A 17,192-nucleotide genomic window follows, 5' to 3' on the forward strand; every position below is an offset into this window, starting at 1 on the left:
AGTCCAGAAGGGTCCCAGGTACTGGAGCTTTTGTCCCCATGGAGTTTTGAGTGTGCCACCCTCCCAGCATGTGGATGCAGCCACCATCCTGGAAACTCTATAACCCTGTGTTTACGGAGGGTTTTATGGAGGTTTCATTACTGAGGCACAATGAGATAATCAGTCTTCAAGCCCCTGTCTCCTTTTGATCAGTGGATGAGGCTGGAAGTTCCCACCTTCTAATCACTTGGTTGGTTCCCCTGGCAACCAGCATCATCCTTCAAGAGTCACCTCTGTAGCATAAAGGGTTTGGGTTGATTGGGGCTTATTTTAAATAACAAAAGATGCTCCTATCACCTCTGTCACTCAGGAAATTCCAAGGGTGTTTAGAACCTGTGTGCTGGGAACTGGGTCAAAGACCAAATACCATTATATTATCTTATCACAGCAGCATATCAATTTTCAAAAATTTGTGTCTTAGATTTCTTGGAAGAATATTCGAAAAAATGAGGACACCTATAATCCATGGGATAGGCTTTTGGTGGCTGTTATATCGGTAAGAAATAAACAAAAATGCTGGCGTTAGCATACTACCTTAAGAGCAGTTTGGTTGTATGATTTTAACTCTCTTTTTAGTTTTTATTATGTTGCATAAGAATGAAGGTGCCTCAGAAAGTCAAGTGTGTTAGTTAGTGCCAGCCAATATGCATTTTGGTGGTAATACATTTATTGAATATGTCCATTTTAATATATTTGGCTCTCTTATGTTATTCTATTTAATTATAATTCTGGCTTCCTCAGAAACAAAAACATTTTTTTTCTTTGTATTTTATGAAGCTGACAACCAATGAACTTTACAGAGGTAGGAAAATATGTGAAGGATTATTTTACTAAAAATCTACCTTGGCTTGCATTAAAATTCTTAACTTATATGACATGTGAAGAAAATAATGATTAATTGTTTTGGTGATGGTAAGGAACCTGATATATGTGGTCTTTGTTATATTGATAGAGGGGGAAAAAAAAGATTGAGTCATGAGCTCTTATATGTTCTTCTTGTAGCCTTACCTGCAGTGTGTACTCTGGATTTTCCTCTTACAGTACTATGAGAAAAAATACGGAGGCAAGTCAATAAGAAAGGATCCTTTTTTCAGGTCCGTTAATTTTTTTAAAAGTTTTAATGTTTTTTAGTATATTTATGTAGTATATAATCTAGTTTTAGGTAATTTCCTTCACTCTCAAAAAAAATCTTTGAGTCATCAGTGGCCCCCCTTGCACATGCCCCCAGCCCTGTATAACCACTAATCTAATCTAGTTGCTATAAGTCTGCCAGTTCTGAACATTTATATAAATGGAATTTTACAATATATAGTCTCTTTGTGTCTGGCTTCTTACCATGTTTTGAAGGTTCATGATATAGCAATACTTCATTACTTTTTTCTTTTTTAGTAATATTACGTTGCATGAAATACCACACTTGATTTACCTGTTCATCAGTTGATGGATATTTGAGTTGTTTCTGTGTTTTGGCCATTATGAATAATGCTGCTGTGAACATATTTATTAACCACTGGATACTCCCCATATCCACTGAGGACTTAGCCTCTGGCTCTCCTTATTTCTCCTGCTGTCATCTTGGGGAAGAATCCGCATCCACTGGGATAACATCCTCCCGCTCAGTTTCTCATTCTCTCTGCGCTCATGACTTCTGTGTCCTTTACATCTCATGTGTTGTCTTGGGTCAGAGCCCTGCCATCACTGCTCTTCACTTCATCTGTGTCCCGTACTATCAGTAACATTCATCTTTTCAGCTTTCTTATTTTATTACTCTTATTGGACTTTTCTGCTGTGGTTTCTACCCCTAAGTTTTTTCTGTTCTCAAACGTATCCACTAATCACAGTTTTCACCTTTTCTCTATTCAGCTTCACTCACGTGATTCATCACTTCCCCTTCTTTCAGCACTCTGTATTCAACTTCTGTATTTCTTTGACCTGTCTGCTAAAAATCATAATTTTGGTAAGTCTAATTATAGTTTGGAGAATATTAACATAAAAGTGCAGTTTGCTAATATCACGGATTTATCCTGTATAAACTCAGCTTTGTTTTAACACTTGTTATCCCATTTTCTTCTTATCTCTTTTCGATAGTTATCTCAAGCCTTCTTTGTATTCCTCAAATTCTCCAGTTCACCTCACCTTTTCTACTTATCAGTAGGTGATCTTGCCATCTCTGAAAACAGAAGCACTTAATTGGAAAGTTCTACACACTCATCCACCTCTTTCATCATTTTTGCCTTTTCCTAGTCCCAGAAGGAGAGGCACCCCTCCTGTTATCCATGTCTTCATTTATTCTGTCTACTTAAGGATGTTGCTCTGTCAATCTTACTTTCTCTTCCTGTATCTTTCCCTTGTGGATCTAAATAGGGTATTTTTCTCCGAGGAGGGAGTCACCTTTCTCATATAAAACAAACTAAAAACATCAGAACTCCTAAATCTCATTTAAACCTCAATCCCTCTAGCTCTTGTCTCATATGTCTTTTCTTTCATAGCCAAGAAGCTTCTACTTCCAGTTCCTCACCTCTCATTCACTCCTTAACTCCCTGCAGTCTGGTCTCTGCACTTGCTTCTCTGCTGATGCTATTTTCAGTAAGGTGACTAATGATTTCCTCTGTGTCTTATCAAGTAGACTCTACTTACTCACCTCATCTGCTACTTTAGTATGATTGACTTCTTCCTCCTTATTTATACTTTTCTCTTGTTCTTTTGTTGTCTATAATGTCAACTCCCTATTTTACCTCTTTTCCTCTCTTACACTTCAGAATTTCCTTTGGAAGAACTTTCTTCTCTGCCTACTTTTCTAGAGTTCCTGTGAGTTCTGAGTTCAGCCCCCTACATCTGCTCTGCCCCAGGGCAATGTCATTTATACCCAAACTGTAAATTCTTTGAGGGATGGGTACATGTTTTTTTTAATCTTTTGTTTGTGTGAAATAGTGCATGACACATACCAGTTATATATAATGTTGAAAAATGAATGAATTTTGGTAACATCATCAAATGGATCCGTGAGTGAAAAATAGCTCTGTAATTCCACCTTCCAGAAATAAGATCACAGATCTCAGATTGGTGTATGTTTTTGGTGTTTTCTCCATGGAGTGCTTGAATTTCTTACTGTTAGTTTTTTGAAAATCTATTATCTTTATATATTTAGGACTCTTTCAACAAAGTCCAAAAATAGGAAGTATCCAGAACCACCAAATAATGAGGATGAAGATGAAGATGTCAAGGCTGAAAGACTGAAGGTCAAAGAGCTAATGAGTTGCCAGTGTTGTGAGGAGGTAATTGAATCTTTATTGTAAGTCTTATTAAATGTGCAATAATCAGTTCCTCATGTGTAGGAATTAATCTGAAAAATACTTCTCTTTTCATATGAATCAATATTAAAAAAGTCTTTTCTTTGAAAAAATATTTGTCTCTTCTGAATAAGCCATTATTTCAGTCATAAATGGATATTTATTTACATAATACCTCTTATTAGTGAATATAGGTCTTATGATATATGAACATGAATTGTAGGCGACCTGTCATTTCATGATAGGTATATCTGATTTATTATTCTCTTTTTAAATCCTATTTCCCTTATTAGAAGCCAGCCATTATGGTCAGCAATTTGCATAAAGAATATGATGACAAGAAAGATTTTCTTCTTACAAGAAAAGTAAAGAAAGTGGCAACTAAATATGTCTCTTTCTGTGTGAAAAAAGGCTGGTATTTGTTTTTTCTTAAATAATTTTTCCAGAAGAGTAATTTCCATTTTTAGTTTGATTTACGTATAATGATTTTTCTTTCAATTTCTTTAGGAGAGATCTTGGGGCTACTGGGTCCAAATGGTGCCGGCAAAAGCACAATTATCAATATTCTGGTTGGTGATATTGAACCAACTTCAGGCCAGGTATGATATATAAGGGTGTGGGAGATGCTATGATTTACATTTTTAGTTAAAGTAAATTTTTTAATGACAAGTTAGGATTTTATGTTTTTAGTATTAATTTTTTAGTATAGCTTAATCAAATTATGATCTTTTTGGTTATCTTTGAAAATAATATACGCAAAATTTTCACACGTGCAGATGCACACATAGTATTTCTGCTTTTATAATTATTACATGCATGGGTGATTTGTCTGCCTACTTAATGGAAGACAATCTTATTTTTTTTTTCTTTCATTTAAGTTTTGTTAGTTAACATACAGTGTATATTGATTTCTGGAGTAGAATTCAGTGATTCATCACTTACATACAACATCCATTGCTCATCACAAGTGCCCTCTTTAATACCCATCCCCCGTCTAGCCCATCCCCACCCACCTACCTCCATCAACCCTCAGTTTGTTCTCTATCATTAAGAGTCACTTATAGCTTGTTTCCCTGTCTCCTTTTTTCTTTTCCCCCTTCCCATATGTTCATCTGTTTTCTTTCCTAAATTCTATATATGAATGAGATCATATGGTATTTGTCTTTCTCTGACTGAATTATTTCACTGAGCATAATATACTCTAGCTCCATCCACATCATTGCAAATGGCAAGATTTTGTTCTTTTTGATGGCTGAGTAATATTCCAGTGTGTGTGTGTGTGTGTTTTCCTTATCCATTCATCAGTCGATGGACATTTGGGCTCTCTCCATAGTTTGGCTATTGTTGATAATGCTGCTGTAAACATCAGGGTGCATTACCCCTTCGAATCTGTATTTTTGTATCCTGTGGGTAAATACTTAGTAGTGCAATTGCTGGATTATAGGGTAGTTCTGTTTTTTACTTTTTGAGGAACCTCCAAACTGTTCTCCAGAGTGGCTGCACCAGTTTGCATTCCCACCACAGTGTAAGAGGGTTCCCCATTCTCGGCATCCTTGCCAACACCTGTTGTTTCTTGTGTCGTTAATTTTAGCCATTCTTACAGGTGTGAGGTGGCATCTCATTGTGGTTTTGACTTGTATTTCCCTGATGGTGAGTGATGAGTGATGTTGAGCATCTTCCATAGTTTTCAGAGTACAGATCTTTTACCTCTTTAGTTAGGTTTATTCCTAGGTATCTTACTCTTTTTGGTGCGGTTGCAAATGGGATCGATTCCTTGATTTATTTTTCTGCTCTCTCGTTGTTTGTGTATAGAAACACAACAGATTTCTGCACATTGGTTTTATATCCTGCAACTTTGCTGAATTCATGTATGAGTTCTAGCAATGTTTTCGTGGAGTCTTCCAGGTTTTCTACATAAAGTATCATGTCGTCTGCAAATAGTGAAAGTTTGAATTCTTCCTTGCCTATTTGGATGCCTTTGATTTCTCTTTGTTGTCTGATTGCTGAGGTAAGGCTTATGTTAAATAGTAGTGGCGGGAAAGAACATCCTTGTCTTGTTCCTGCCTGTAGGGGAAAGTCTCTGTTTCCCCATCGAGGATGAGCTGTGGGTCTTTCATATATGGCCTTTATATGAAGGCCATATTGAGGTATGTTCCATTTATCCCTACTTTTTGAGGGTTTTTATCAAGAAAGATCTATACTTGTCAAATGCTTTTTCTACATGTTGACAGGATCCTATGGTTCTAATCCTTTCTTTTATTAATGTGGTGTATCACGATTGATTTGTGAATATTCAACCACCTGCAGCCCAGGAATAAATCCCACTTGATCATGGTGAATAATTCTTTAATGTACTATTGAATTCGATTCACTAGTATTTTATTGAGAATTTTTGCATCTATGTTCATCAGGGATATTGGCCTGTAATTCTCCTTTTTAGTGGGGTTTTTGGTTTTGGAATCAAGGTAATGCTGGTTTCATAGAATGAGTTTGGAAGTTTTCCTTCCATTTCTGTTTTTTGGGGTAGTTTGAGAATAGGTATTAACTCTTCTTAAAATGCCTGGTAGAATTCCCTTGGGAATCCATCCAGCCCTGGACTTGTGTTTGTTGAGAGATTTTTGATTACTGATTCCGTTTCTTTGCTGTTTTGGGTCTGTTTGAAATTTCTATTTCTTACTATTTCAGTTTTGGCTTTGTTAGTTTGTAGGTATCTAGGAATTTGTCCATTTCTTCCAGGTTGCCTAGTTTGTTGGCATATAATTTTTCATAGCATTGTCTTACAATTGTTTGTATTTCTGTGGTGTTGGTTGTGATCTCTCCTCTTTCATTCATGATTTTATCTGTTCGGGTCCTTTCTCTTTTCCTTTTGGTAAGTCTGGCTAGAGGTTTATCAATTTTATTAATTCTTTCGAAGAACCAGCTCTTAGTTTTGTTTTGTTTTTGTTTATTTGTTTTTAAGATTTATTTATTTATTTATTTGACAGAGAAAGAGAGAAAGAGACAGCCAGCAAGAGAGGGAACACAGGCAAGGGGAATAGGAGAGGAAGAAGCAGGCTCCCAGTGGAGGAGCCTGATGTGGGACTCGATCCCAGGACTCTGGGATCACGCCCTGAGCCGAAGGCAGACGCTTAACGACTGAGCCACCCAGGTGCCCCAATTTTGTTAATCTGTTCTACTGTTTGGGAAGCCTGGGTGTCTCCGTCAGTTAACCTTTGGCTCAGGTCATGATCCCAGGGTCCTGGGATCAAGTACCACATCTGGCTCCCTTCTCAGCGGGAGCCTGCTTCTCCCTCTGCCTGTCGCTCTCCCTGCTTGTGCACTGTCTCTCTCTCTCTCTTGCTCTGTCTCTAGCAAATAAATACTTAAAATCTTTAAAAAAAAAAAATCTGTTCGTTTTTTTTTCTTTTTGTTTCTATATTGTTTATTTATGCTCTAATCTTTATTATTTACCTTCTTCTGCTGGCTTTAGGCTTTATTTGCTCTTCCTTTGCTAGCTCCTTTAGGTTTAAGGTTAGGTTGTGTATTTGAGACTTTTCTTGCTTCTTTAGGTGGCCCTGTATTGCAGTATACTTCCCTCCTAGAACTGGCTTAGCTGCATCCCAAAGGTTTTGGACTGTCCTGTTTTCATTTTCATTTGCTTCCGTGTATTTTTTTTTTCTTCTTTAATTTCCTGGTTAATCCATTCATTCTTTTTTTTTTTTTTTTTTTTTTTTTAAAGATTTTATTTATTTATTCGACAGAGATAGAGACAGCCAGCGAGAGAGGGAACACAAGCAGGGGGAGTGGGAGAGGAAGAAGCAGGCTCATAGCGGAGGAGCCTGATGTGGGGCTCGATCCCAGAACTCCGAGATCACGCCCTGAGCCGAAGGCAGACGCTTAACCGCTGTGCCACCCAGGCGCCCCTTTTGTTTGTTTTTTAATTTATTTGAGATAGGGAGAGAGAGTGAACGAGAGAGCAGGAGCAGGGGAGCAGAGGGAGAGGGAGAAGAAGGCTCCTGCTGAGCAGGGAGCCCAGTGTGGAGCTTATTCTCAGGACTCTGAGATTATGACATGAGCTGAAGGCAGACACTCAGTAGTCGGAGCCACCCAGGCACCCCATAACCCATTTATTCTTTAGTAGGAAGTTCTTTAACCTCCATGTATTTGTGGTCTTTGCAAATTTTTTTTTGTGTTTGACTTCAAGTTTCATAGCATTGTGGTCTAAAAATACACATGGTATGATCTCAGTCTTTTTGTACTTGTTGAGGATTGATTTGTGACCCAGTATGTGATATGTTCTGGAGAACGTTCCATGTGTACTTGAAAAGAATGTGTATTCTTCTGTCTTAGGGTGGATGAAATGTTCCGAATATATCTGTTAAGTATATCTGGTCCAGTGTGTCATTGAAAGCCATTGTTTCCTTGATTTTCTGCTTACATGATCTGTCCATTGCTGTAAGTGGGGTGTTAAATTCCTCTACAATTTTGTATTATCATCAATGAGTTTCTTTATTATTAATTGAATTTTACACTTGGGTGCTCCCAAGTTGGGGGCATAAATATTTATAATTGTTAGATCTTCTTGATGGATGGACCCCTTAATTATGATATAATGCCCTTCTTCATCTCTTTTTACAGTCTTTGTTTTAAAATCTAGTTTGTCTGATGGAAATATGACTATTCTGGCTTTAGGTCTAAAATGAGTCTCTTATAGGCAGCATATAGATGGATCTTGTTTTTTTTGTTTTTTGTTTTTTTTTAAGATTTTATTTATTTATTTGACAGAGACAGCCAGCGAGAGAGGGAACACAAGCAGGGGGAGTGGGAGAGGAAGAAGCAGGCTCCCAGCAGAGCAGGGAGCCCGATGTGGGGCTCAGTCCCAGGACCCTGGGATCACACCCTGGGCCGAAGGCAGACGCTTAACAACTGAGCCACCCAGGCGCCCCCTGGATCTTGTTTTTTTAATCCATTCTGATACCTCATGTCTTAAGATTGGAGCATTTAGTCTATTTACATTCAGAGTGATTTAATTGAAAGATAGGAATTTAGTGCCTTCGTGTTGCCTGTGAAATTGGTGTTTCTGATGATGTTCTCTGGTCCTTTCTAGTCTTTGTTGCTTTTGGTCTTTCTTTTTTTTCTCCACTCAAAGAGTCCACCTTAAAATTTCTTGCAGGGCTGGCTTAATGGTCATGAACTAATAAAAGTAGTTTTTGTTTGGGAAACTCCTTTTGTTTTTTTTTTAAAGATTTATTTATTTACTTTAGAGAGAGAGAGAGAGAAAGAGTGAGGAGTGGGGGAGGGGTAGAGGAAGAGAACCACCAAGCAGACTCCCCACTGCATGTGGAGCCCAATGGTCTGGCTTGATCTCATGACCCATGAGATCATGACCTGAGCCAAAATCAAGAGTCAGACACTCAGCCAACTGAGTCACCCAGGTGCCCCTGTGTGGGAGACTCTTTATCTCTCCCTCTGTTCTGAATGACAACCTGGATAAAGAATTCTCGGCTGCATATTTTTCTCATTCAGCACATTGAATATTTCCTTCCACTCCTTTCTGACCTGCCAGGTTTCAGTAGACGGATCTGCTGCCAACTTGATCTGTAGAAGACAATCTTATTAACTTCAGGAGATATAGGAGCTAATATTGACCCTGCCATTAATTAGCCTTTGATTGTAAGCATATTACCACTTTGTGGAAACTTCACAAAACTGCTCTCATCCTGTCTTCTGCTCCTCTCCCCCTTTCTTACTTTACACCAACCACACTGGCCCACTGATTTCCTGGAAAATGCCAGACACACTCTTCTTTGGGTTTTTGCCTTAACTGTTCCTTATATTGGTTATTCCTTACCCTGTAGAAATTCAAATGATTTAATTTGCTTTACCTCTGTGGCACAAATAACACCTTCCAATGAGGTCCCTTGATCATCCTAGTTTAAATTGGAGTTTGCCTTTTCAATCAACCTGCATTCCTGATCGTACTTTTGGGCAATGTCACTGAACTCTGACTTAACTATGTATGTCTTTTCTTCATCAAAAGGAATAGAAATTTGACTTACTATTACCCTGGTTCTAGGAAAGAGTTTGAATTAATTCACTTACCACTTCTTCACAATGTAAATTAAGCCAAAAGTTATTTAAAATTGGTTTGTATTTCTGTAGGTATTTCTTGGAGATTATTCTTCAGACCCAACTGAAGATGATGGTTCCATTAAGTATATGGGATACTGTCCTCAGATAAACCCACTGTGGCCAGATATTACATTGCAGGAACATTTTGAAATTTATGGAGCTGTGAAAGGAATGAGCGCAAGTGATGTGAAAGAAGTCATAAATCGGTAAAATTAAAACCTTCTATTACCCAGAGAAAGGTTTACATTTCACATTTTAAAAGTTTAATTTTTTTTTTTTAAAGATTTATTTATTTATTTGACAGAGATAGAGACAGCCAGCGAGAGAGGGAACACAAGCAGGGGGAGTGGGAGAGGAAGAAGCAGGCTCATAGCGGAGGAGCCTGATGTGGGGCTCGATCCCATAACGCCAGGACCACGCCCTGAGCTGAAGGCAGATGCTTAACCGCAGTGCCACCCAGGCGCCCCTAAAAGTTTAATTTTTAAAAGCATTTTTTGTGGCTCATACTTTTCATAGAAAATGGTCATTACTTTTTCATATATTCTTTACAGAATTATGATAGTTATAAAAATAAAAAGGTAATTTTTCTATTTTTAATTATAGAATGAATATACCTATAAATGTCAAACTTAAAGTGAACCTTTTTATCGAGGTAGTGATTTGTTTAAGATGATGTAAATTGGAAGTCTAATTATATCTTAAACTCCAACTGAGTGTTCTAGAAAAAAGACCGTCAATGATCATGAACAGTGAGTGATAGTACAATCATTTTGTATTACCTGTTTTGCAGGATAACAAATGCACTTGATTTAAAAGAACATCTTCAGAAAACTATAAAGAAACTACCCGCAGGAATCAAGCGAAAGGTACTTTTATTAAACAACAGATATGTGTATGTCTTATTCATAGTTTAGAGCCTGATACCGTCTTGATAAAATTTCTTATGTGAAGCCTTATTAGTCCCCCCATTTTCTTTCTATCTAGTTGTGTTTTGCCCTGAGTATGCTGGGGAATCCTCACATTACCCTGCTAGATGAACCATCTACGGGTATGGATCCTAAAGCCAAACAGCACATGTGGTAAGTATGACATTAAAGATACTTGAGACACATTATACCATATCATACTTTAGAATAAAAGAATAGTTTGTTTTGGGGCGCCTGGGTGGCACAGCGGTTAAGCGTCTGCCTTCGGCTCAGGGCGTGATCCCGGCGTTATGGGATCGAGCCCCACATCAGGCTCCTCCGCTATGAGCCTGCTTCTTCCTCTCCCACTCCCCCTGCTTGTGTTCCCTCTCTCGCTGGCTGTCTCTCTCTCTCTGTCAAATAAATAAAATCTTTAAAAAAAAAAAAAAAAAAGAATAGTTTGTTTTACTATAACTAATGGTTTTATATTAGTTACATATACATATTGATTTAAAATCTTACACAAATGACAAAATAGTCATTAAAAATTAAATATTTTGATTTCTAGAGAATCCCATAAACTTTTTTTTAAATTTATTTAAGATTTTATTGATTTATTTGAGAGAGAGAGAGCATGAGCAGTGGGAAGAGGCAGAGGAAGAGGGAGAAGCAGACTCCCCACCGAGCAGGGAGCCCAACACAGGGCTTGATCCCAGGACCCTGAGATCATGACCTGAGCCGAGGGCAGATGCTTCACCGACTGAGCCACCCAGGCACCCCTGCCATAAGCTTTTAAACTTTATCATACTTTATACTTTGATGAAGTATTAATAATACTTTATTTATTCCAGAATAAAAATAAATATATGGGTAATTACTAAGATAAAGAGTACTGCTGTCTGAATAGCTTTTAAAATATTTTTTTCCTAGTCATTAAACATAAATTCTAATTCTCATACTAATAACACTGGCTTGAGTTTATGTTGGAATGCCTAGAAATTCATGGTGCTAGTTAGTTGACCAACTCTTTAAGCCTACATTTCCATCTCTACAAAATGTGAGGTGTGGGGTAAAGCATATTAAATTTTCCCTGTGATTTTATGGCTGTTTTAGTTACAACATGAAAAGCGTCAAATTTTATAATTTATTTTTTAATGCATAGAAACATTTGAAATCATGGAATTTCTGATTATTTGACAAACTTTCAAAAATAAAGGAAAAGAAGTTAGAAGAATCATAGTTAGGCAGTATGTAATAACTATAGCAGTAGATATTGATAAATCTTAATTGACCAAATAGTTGGATTTTCATTAATATTCAGATACTTTCACTCTATTTTTACTTACGTCTTATAGGCGAGCAATTAGAACTGCATTTAAAAACAAAAAGCGGGCTGCTATTCTGACCACTCATTATATGGAGGAAGCAGAGGCTGTCTGTGACCGGGTGGCCATCATGGTATCTGGACAGTTAAGGTAAATGTCTGAAAGCTATGACGTTTGGCGGGGGGGTTGGGGAGTTGAGGTGGGTTTTGAATAATCATTTCAAAAACTTACAATCATAAATTTAAATGCAAAAAAAAGTGTCTTTACTTGAGTTTTGACTGTTAGCTTTCTGTAGAATTACTTGGAAATATGTAAGTTTATTTCTAAGAAATGGCTAGCTACTTTGCAATTGTCATTAGTTTAATGGTTCAACAACTTGTAGTGTTGTTTTCATGCATATTTGTTATTTTAAAAAATTGCTCAGCATTATATTGGGTTGTAATCCAAAGTATAAAATAAATACACTCATAATTCAAGTTCATACTCCTATGAATAAATGGTTGAATAAATAAATGTGGGAGGAGAGCAAATTTTCCTTACGGAAAGATTCCAAATGGTATATGTAGATACTGCTCCCTCTGGGAAGGGAGGGTAATCCTCCACTTCCTAAGTATAGTCTGAATTTAGCCAGTCTCTTCCAGTGTGTAGAAAGAGGGCGATAGTAACTTCACAGAAGAGCGGTGTCGTGTGGATGTTGTGTACCCCTGATAGGATGTGATAGGAAAGGTGCTTCAGCTCTCTAGCATTTCCTCCAAAACCCCTAACCCCAGTCTAATGAGAAAACTGTCAGACTACTCCAAATTGAGAGACGTTCTACCAAAACACTTGACCAGTTCCTAAAACTATCAAAGGCAAAAAAAGAAGGAAAGAGTGAGAAGCTGTCACAGACCTGTGGGACTAAGTGCAGTATATATCCTGGGTAGATCCTGGAACAGAAAAAGGACATTAGTGAAAAACTGGTGAAACCCAAATAAACTCAAATATAAAGTTAATAGTAATATACCAGTGTTGGTTTCTTAATTTTGACAAATGTGCTATGGTTATATAAGATCATAATATTAGGGAAACTGAAACTGGGTGAGGGGTATATGGAGACTCTCTGTATTATGTTTGCAACTTCTCTATACGTTTAAAAGTATCCCATCAAACATTTAATTAAATCATCCTTTGAGAAATCATTCTTTGAAACTGTCATTTTATGTTGAGCTTTCTTTTAAAAATCACTACAGATGTATTGGGACCGTCCAGCATCTGAAGAGTAAATTTGGAAAAGGCTACTTTTTGGAAATAAAGTTAAAGGACTGGATAGAAAACCTAGAAGTAGACCGCCTTCAAAGAGAAATTCAGTATATTTTCCCAAATGCAAGCCGTCAGGAGAGGTAAAGATTTTAAAAATTTAGTTATATTTTTTGTTAGAGCAGTAATCATAAAAATTGGTTATTGCATTAAGAATTAGAAAAAAAAAAGGTCTGTTAATATCACCAGTATTGGACTAAGTCTGATGACTGGAGTTTTGTATCTAATTTAGTGTTAGATATTACAATATTCAATAGTATTTAAACTTTGGAAAGTTCTCATATCAGTAGTAATGAGAGGGTTGTTTTGCATGGAAATATCTTAAGATTTAAAACAATTTTTTTCTAAATATGTATCAAAATGAGTTGTTGGAGTTTAATTTTGAACTTTAAATGAAGTTTGAACTTTAGCTTTAGAACATATTAGTAATCATTTTTAAATTTTTCTATATTTTATCTGTTTCCAGTTTTTCTTCTATTTTGGCTTATAAGATTCCTAAGGAAGATGTTCCATCCCTTTCACAATCTTTTTCTAAGCTAGAAGAAGGTAAGACTTGAAAAACATTGTAAAGTAGCTTTCAATTTATAAAAGAATTTTATTTAAAAGTTTAGAAATTGAGACTGTTTATTGTGGAAGCTATTGTGAGATAAATATTAACATTGTAGAGGTTTGGTAGGTCAGCTATATTGTAGCATAAACCTTTTACTATTTTAGTTGACATCACCATGGTTTTTCACATTGCATCTGTGAGAAAGTTCGGTTTAATTAGCGCTCAGTGGTTCTTCCAGAAGTGAGAACATTGAGTTTCCAGCACCTTCACTTTGTATGAGGCCCTAGAAGTAGCAATGGTAGCAAAACTTCAGTGGCAGCAGGAGAGAGGAGAGGAAAATTCATAGTGTAGGCATGTGCACATTCCTAAAAGCTTAAAGAAGCTTATAGAAACTTGACGTTTTTTAAAATAAATGGTTGGTAGGATAAAGATACCCTGGTAGCAGGTGGTGAGAGGTAAGCTCCTGGATGGAACAGGTATTCATATAGAAGTTGTTTTATGGAATTTCTAAACTATGAAACAACCTAATAATGCTTGGGGAGAATTTCACTTCAGGAATGAAAAGAAAGCCAGAAAATTTGATGCTCGATTAGATTGCAAAGGATCTGAAATGAATATAAAAAAGTAGATGGACATAGGAGCTATATCCAAAATCTAGTTCAAGAAGTTCAGAGCAGGCTGTAATAGAAATTGGAGAAGGGGAGATAGGGAGCAGGGAGCCAAAGAAGTCATGAGAAAAGGACGGATGAGGGTAAACAGGGAGATGCTTGGAAAAGGTGAGGTGAGGCGAGTAACACTGCAGGTAGGGTGCCTCAGGGAACCGAGAGAGAGGAAAGTAACATGTTTTGGCAGCTTCAAACTTAAATAAGTTGATTACAGATTTCTTTTTTTTAAAACAGGTTGTTAGCCACTTAGTTACTGCTGTTTTTATTCTTTAGAGATATTAATGAGTAAAATATTGTTTTCATATTTTAATAGCTAAACATACTTTTGCCATTGAAGAATATAGCTTTTCTCAAGCAACGCTGGAACAGGTACTATAAAGTTAAAGTTTTAAAAATTCTTTTATGGAAGAAAGTGTCTGATATCTAATTGTTTAGATTTATTTATTTATTTTTAAAGATTTATTTATTCGAGAGAGAATGTGTGGAGTGAGAGTAGGTGCTGAGGGAGGGGGAGAAGGGAAGCAGACTTCCCGCTGAGCACAGAGTCATGCAGGGCTCCATCTTACAATGCTGAGATCATGACCTGAGCTGAAACCAAGAGTTGGAAGCTTAACCAACTGAGCTGCCAAGACACCCCTAATTATTTCAGTTTATGTTGGAGAGGGGGGGTGTTTATGAACCAGAGACAAATTGTTATACAATATGCCTAAACTTTGTATAATTTTAAACAACTTTAGGCTGTCCATCTGCTTATTTTGAAAAGTTCAGTATTGTTTGTTTAGTAAAGAAAAATGGGTGTTGGGGCGCCTGGGTGGCTCAGTTGTTAAGCGTCTGCCTTCGGCTCAGGGCGTGATCCCAGAGTCCTGGGATCGAGCTCCACATCAGGCTCCTCCGCTGGGAGCCTGCTTCTTCCTCTCCTACTCCCCCTGCCTGTGTTCCTTCTCTCACTCGCTCTCTCTCTGTCAAATAAATAAATAAAATCTTAAAAAAAAAAAGAAAAAAAGAAAAATGGGTGCTGTTGACGTTATTTCATGTATCTGAAATTACATTGCTTAAATTTTTATAAATTATTTTTTATGACTGCTACTTACATGTATTAATCAAAAAACAATCTGTTAATCCTCATAGCATTCATCTTTGTATGTGATTAAAGGAGTTATTCTGTTTAAATAATATTAATGCCAGTATATCTCTTGATAGTTGAATGGTTAATGTATGTAGATGTAGCCTTACACTGTTTCTGATTTAATTAAAAATTCTTTGAGATAATTACAATACAGAATACTGTATTCATTTATCTACTCTCATTTAGGTTTTTGTAGAGCTCACTAAAGAACAAGAGGAAGAAGATAACAGTTGTGGAACTTTAAACAGCACACTTTGGTGGGAAAGAACACAGGAAGACAGAGTAGTGTTTTGAAGCCGTTCAGTCTGCTTACTGAATTTCTTCCTTTATTTTAACTCTGGTTTAAAAGGTATATTATTTGGTAACTGGAGAACCATGAAAGCACTTGGGATTTTCCTAAGTTCCTTGATGGAAATGCTGTGGTTTTGTGTTTTGCTTTTCTTTGAATAAAACTTGTGTATAAATAATTGAAACTGCATGTTTGTACATGAAGTATATTGAACTGCAGTCTGTATGTGAGGTCGAATATTTACTTTTTTATCTTTCAAAAACAGTGCTCTTAAATTTATGATTTAAAGAAATAGTGATAGAATAATTTTATCTTTAATGATTATCTTTATTTTTAAATTTATACCATCTTGTTACGTAAGTATGTGATATCCCAGTCTAAATAAAAAGAACTAATACATAAATAATATACAGAAAAGAAATATAAAGAAAAAGTTTCTTGCTTCTCCTTTTAATATCTAAAGAAACTGAGTGGAAGTTGTCATCCCAGAAAGCAACAAACACCAGGTAGTCTCCGTGCAGATAGAGGTTTGCGGGAGGTGATATCCGTTAGATGGCACTCATTTATCATCATAAATGAAATGAGACCTTGTTCTATTAGGTGATGTTAGACACAACTGACTTAGGTCTTTGAAGAAACACTTCTTTTGCTTACAATAAAATTCACAGGTGTTTTAATTATAATTAAAGGGGCAATTTGTCTGGAGTCTTATTATGTAATAGCCTGATTGCGGTTAGAATGACATCATCTACACAGTTGGAAGAATCGGCCATACCTTTTCCTGTACCCCTCATGGAATATATAAATTTTTTTGTCATCTTTCTCCCAAAGGGCACATTATATTTTATTATAGAATAAAATAATTTGTTGGGTAATCATTTTTGTTGGTAAACTTTATTATTTAAATCTCTTCCTTTATAGAGTTTTAAAGTTTATCTGTGTAGATTTACTTAGTAACTCACCTCAGATTCACTTTGGAACATGGTGGGAGATAAATAAGCCTTGGGGGGTTAAGGATTAGAAGTAAATTATACATAATTCACTATAATGAGAAAGCAGAATTTTACTCTGTCAGAGTTGAAGTAAGGTTATGATTAATGTAATCTTGGAAATACTTCCTTGTCGAACCCATGTGGGGACTGTAGGTATAATGTAGTATAAATAATACCAGCTGACATTCTATTTCAGCCATATGAATGAAAGTATTAACTTGCAAAGACAAATATGTTGGGAATGTGATTATTGCATTTTAAAGAGTCTAAAAAAACAACAGAATTTGGTACTGAGTTACTTTAACTAGCCGAATCCTTTACTGAAATACTGTTAACTCTTTAACTTAAATAAACTTAGTGAACTTTTAACACTACTGTGTAATAAAACATCTGTGGTTTTAGGCTCTAGCAGCTGATTTAAAATAGTATTCCTTTCTGAGCCCAAGGTCCATGACTTATACTTTCCCCATTGTTTTGGCAATTGCTGTACACATTCCTAAAGATACCTGCTTTTCTGGCTATCTCTGATAGCTTGTCAGAGATAATCTGATGTAATCTATCACTCATCTAAATGAGCTGTTTTATGGTCTCTGCTGGATTTTAC

The 17,192-nt window shown here is 36.4% G+C and overlaps 1 protein-coding gene across 6 annotated transcripts in view; it reads left to right on the top strand.

The window, feature by feature from the left end:
- Positions 1 to 16,557, top strand: part of ABCA5 (ATP binding cassette subfamily A member 5) — a 121,790-nt gene extending 105,233 nt beyond the window's left edge. For 5 of the 6 annotated variants that reach the window (XM_087854175.1, XM_087854176.1, XM_045813895.2 and 2 more), the window contains 13 exons: positions 461 to 535; positions 1,042 to 1,133; positions 3,188 to 3,314; positions 3,623 to 3,740; positions 3,837 to 3,928; positions 9,471 to 9,646; positions 10,231 to 10,306; positions 10,425 to 10,519; positions 11,701 to 11,820; positions 12,900 to 13,049; positions 13,433 to 13,512; positions 14,495 to 14,550; positions 15,494 to 16,557. In XM_087854175.1, the coding sequence (XP_087710301.1) occupies positions 461 to 535; positions 1,042 to 1,133; positions 3,188 to 3,314; positions 3,623 to 3,740; positions 3,837 to 3,928; positions 9,471 to 9,646; positions 10,231 to 10,306; positions 10,425 to 10,519; positions 11,701 to 11,820; positions 12,900 to 13,049; positions 13,433 to 13,512; positions 14,495 to 14,550; positions 15,494 to 15,601 (1,365 nt within the window). In that variant the 3' untranslated portion in view covers positions 15,602 to 16,557. Of the gene's footprint in view, positions 1 to 460; positions 536 to 1,041; positions 1,134 to 3,187; positions 3,315 to 3,622; positions 3,741 to 3,836; positions 3,929 to 9,470; positions 9,647 to 10,230; positions 10,307 to 10,424; positions 10,520 to 11,700; positions 11,821 to 12,899; positions 13,050 to 13,432; positions 13,513 to 14,494; positions 14,551 to 15,493 lie in introns of those variants that run through there. The other variant, XR_006782697.2, reaches the window with a different exon arrangement.
- The last annotated feature ends 635 nt before the right edge of the window (positions 16,558 to 17,192 follow it).

This window comes from Ursus americanus, chromosome 23, assembly GCF_024610735.1.
Source record: "Ursus americanus isolate L20-20 chromosome 23, mUrsAme1.1.p, whole genome shotgun sequence".
NCBI classification, from domain to species: domain Eukaryota; kingdom Metazoa; phylum Chordata; class Mammalia; order Carnivora; family Ursidae; genus Ursus; species Ursus americanus.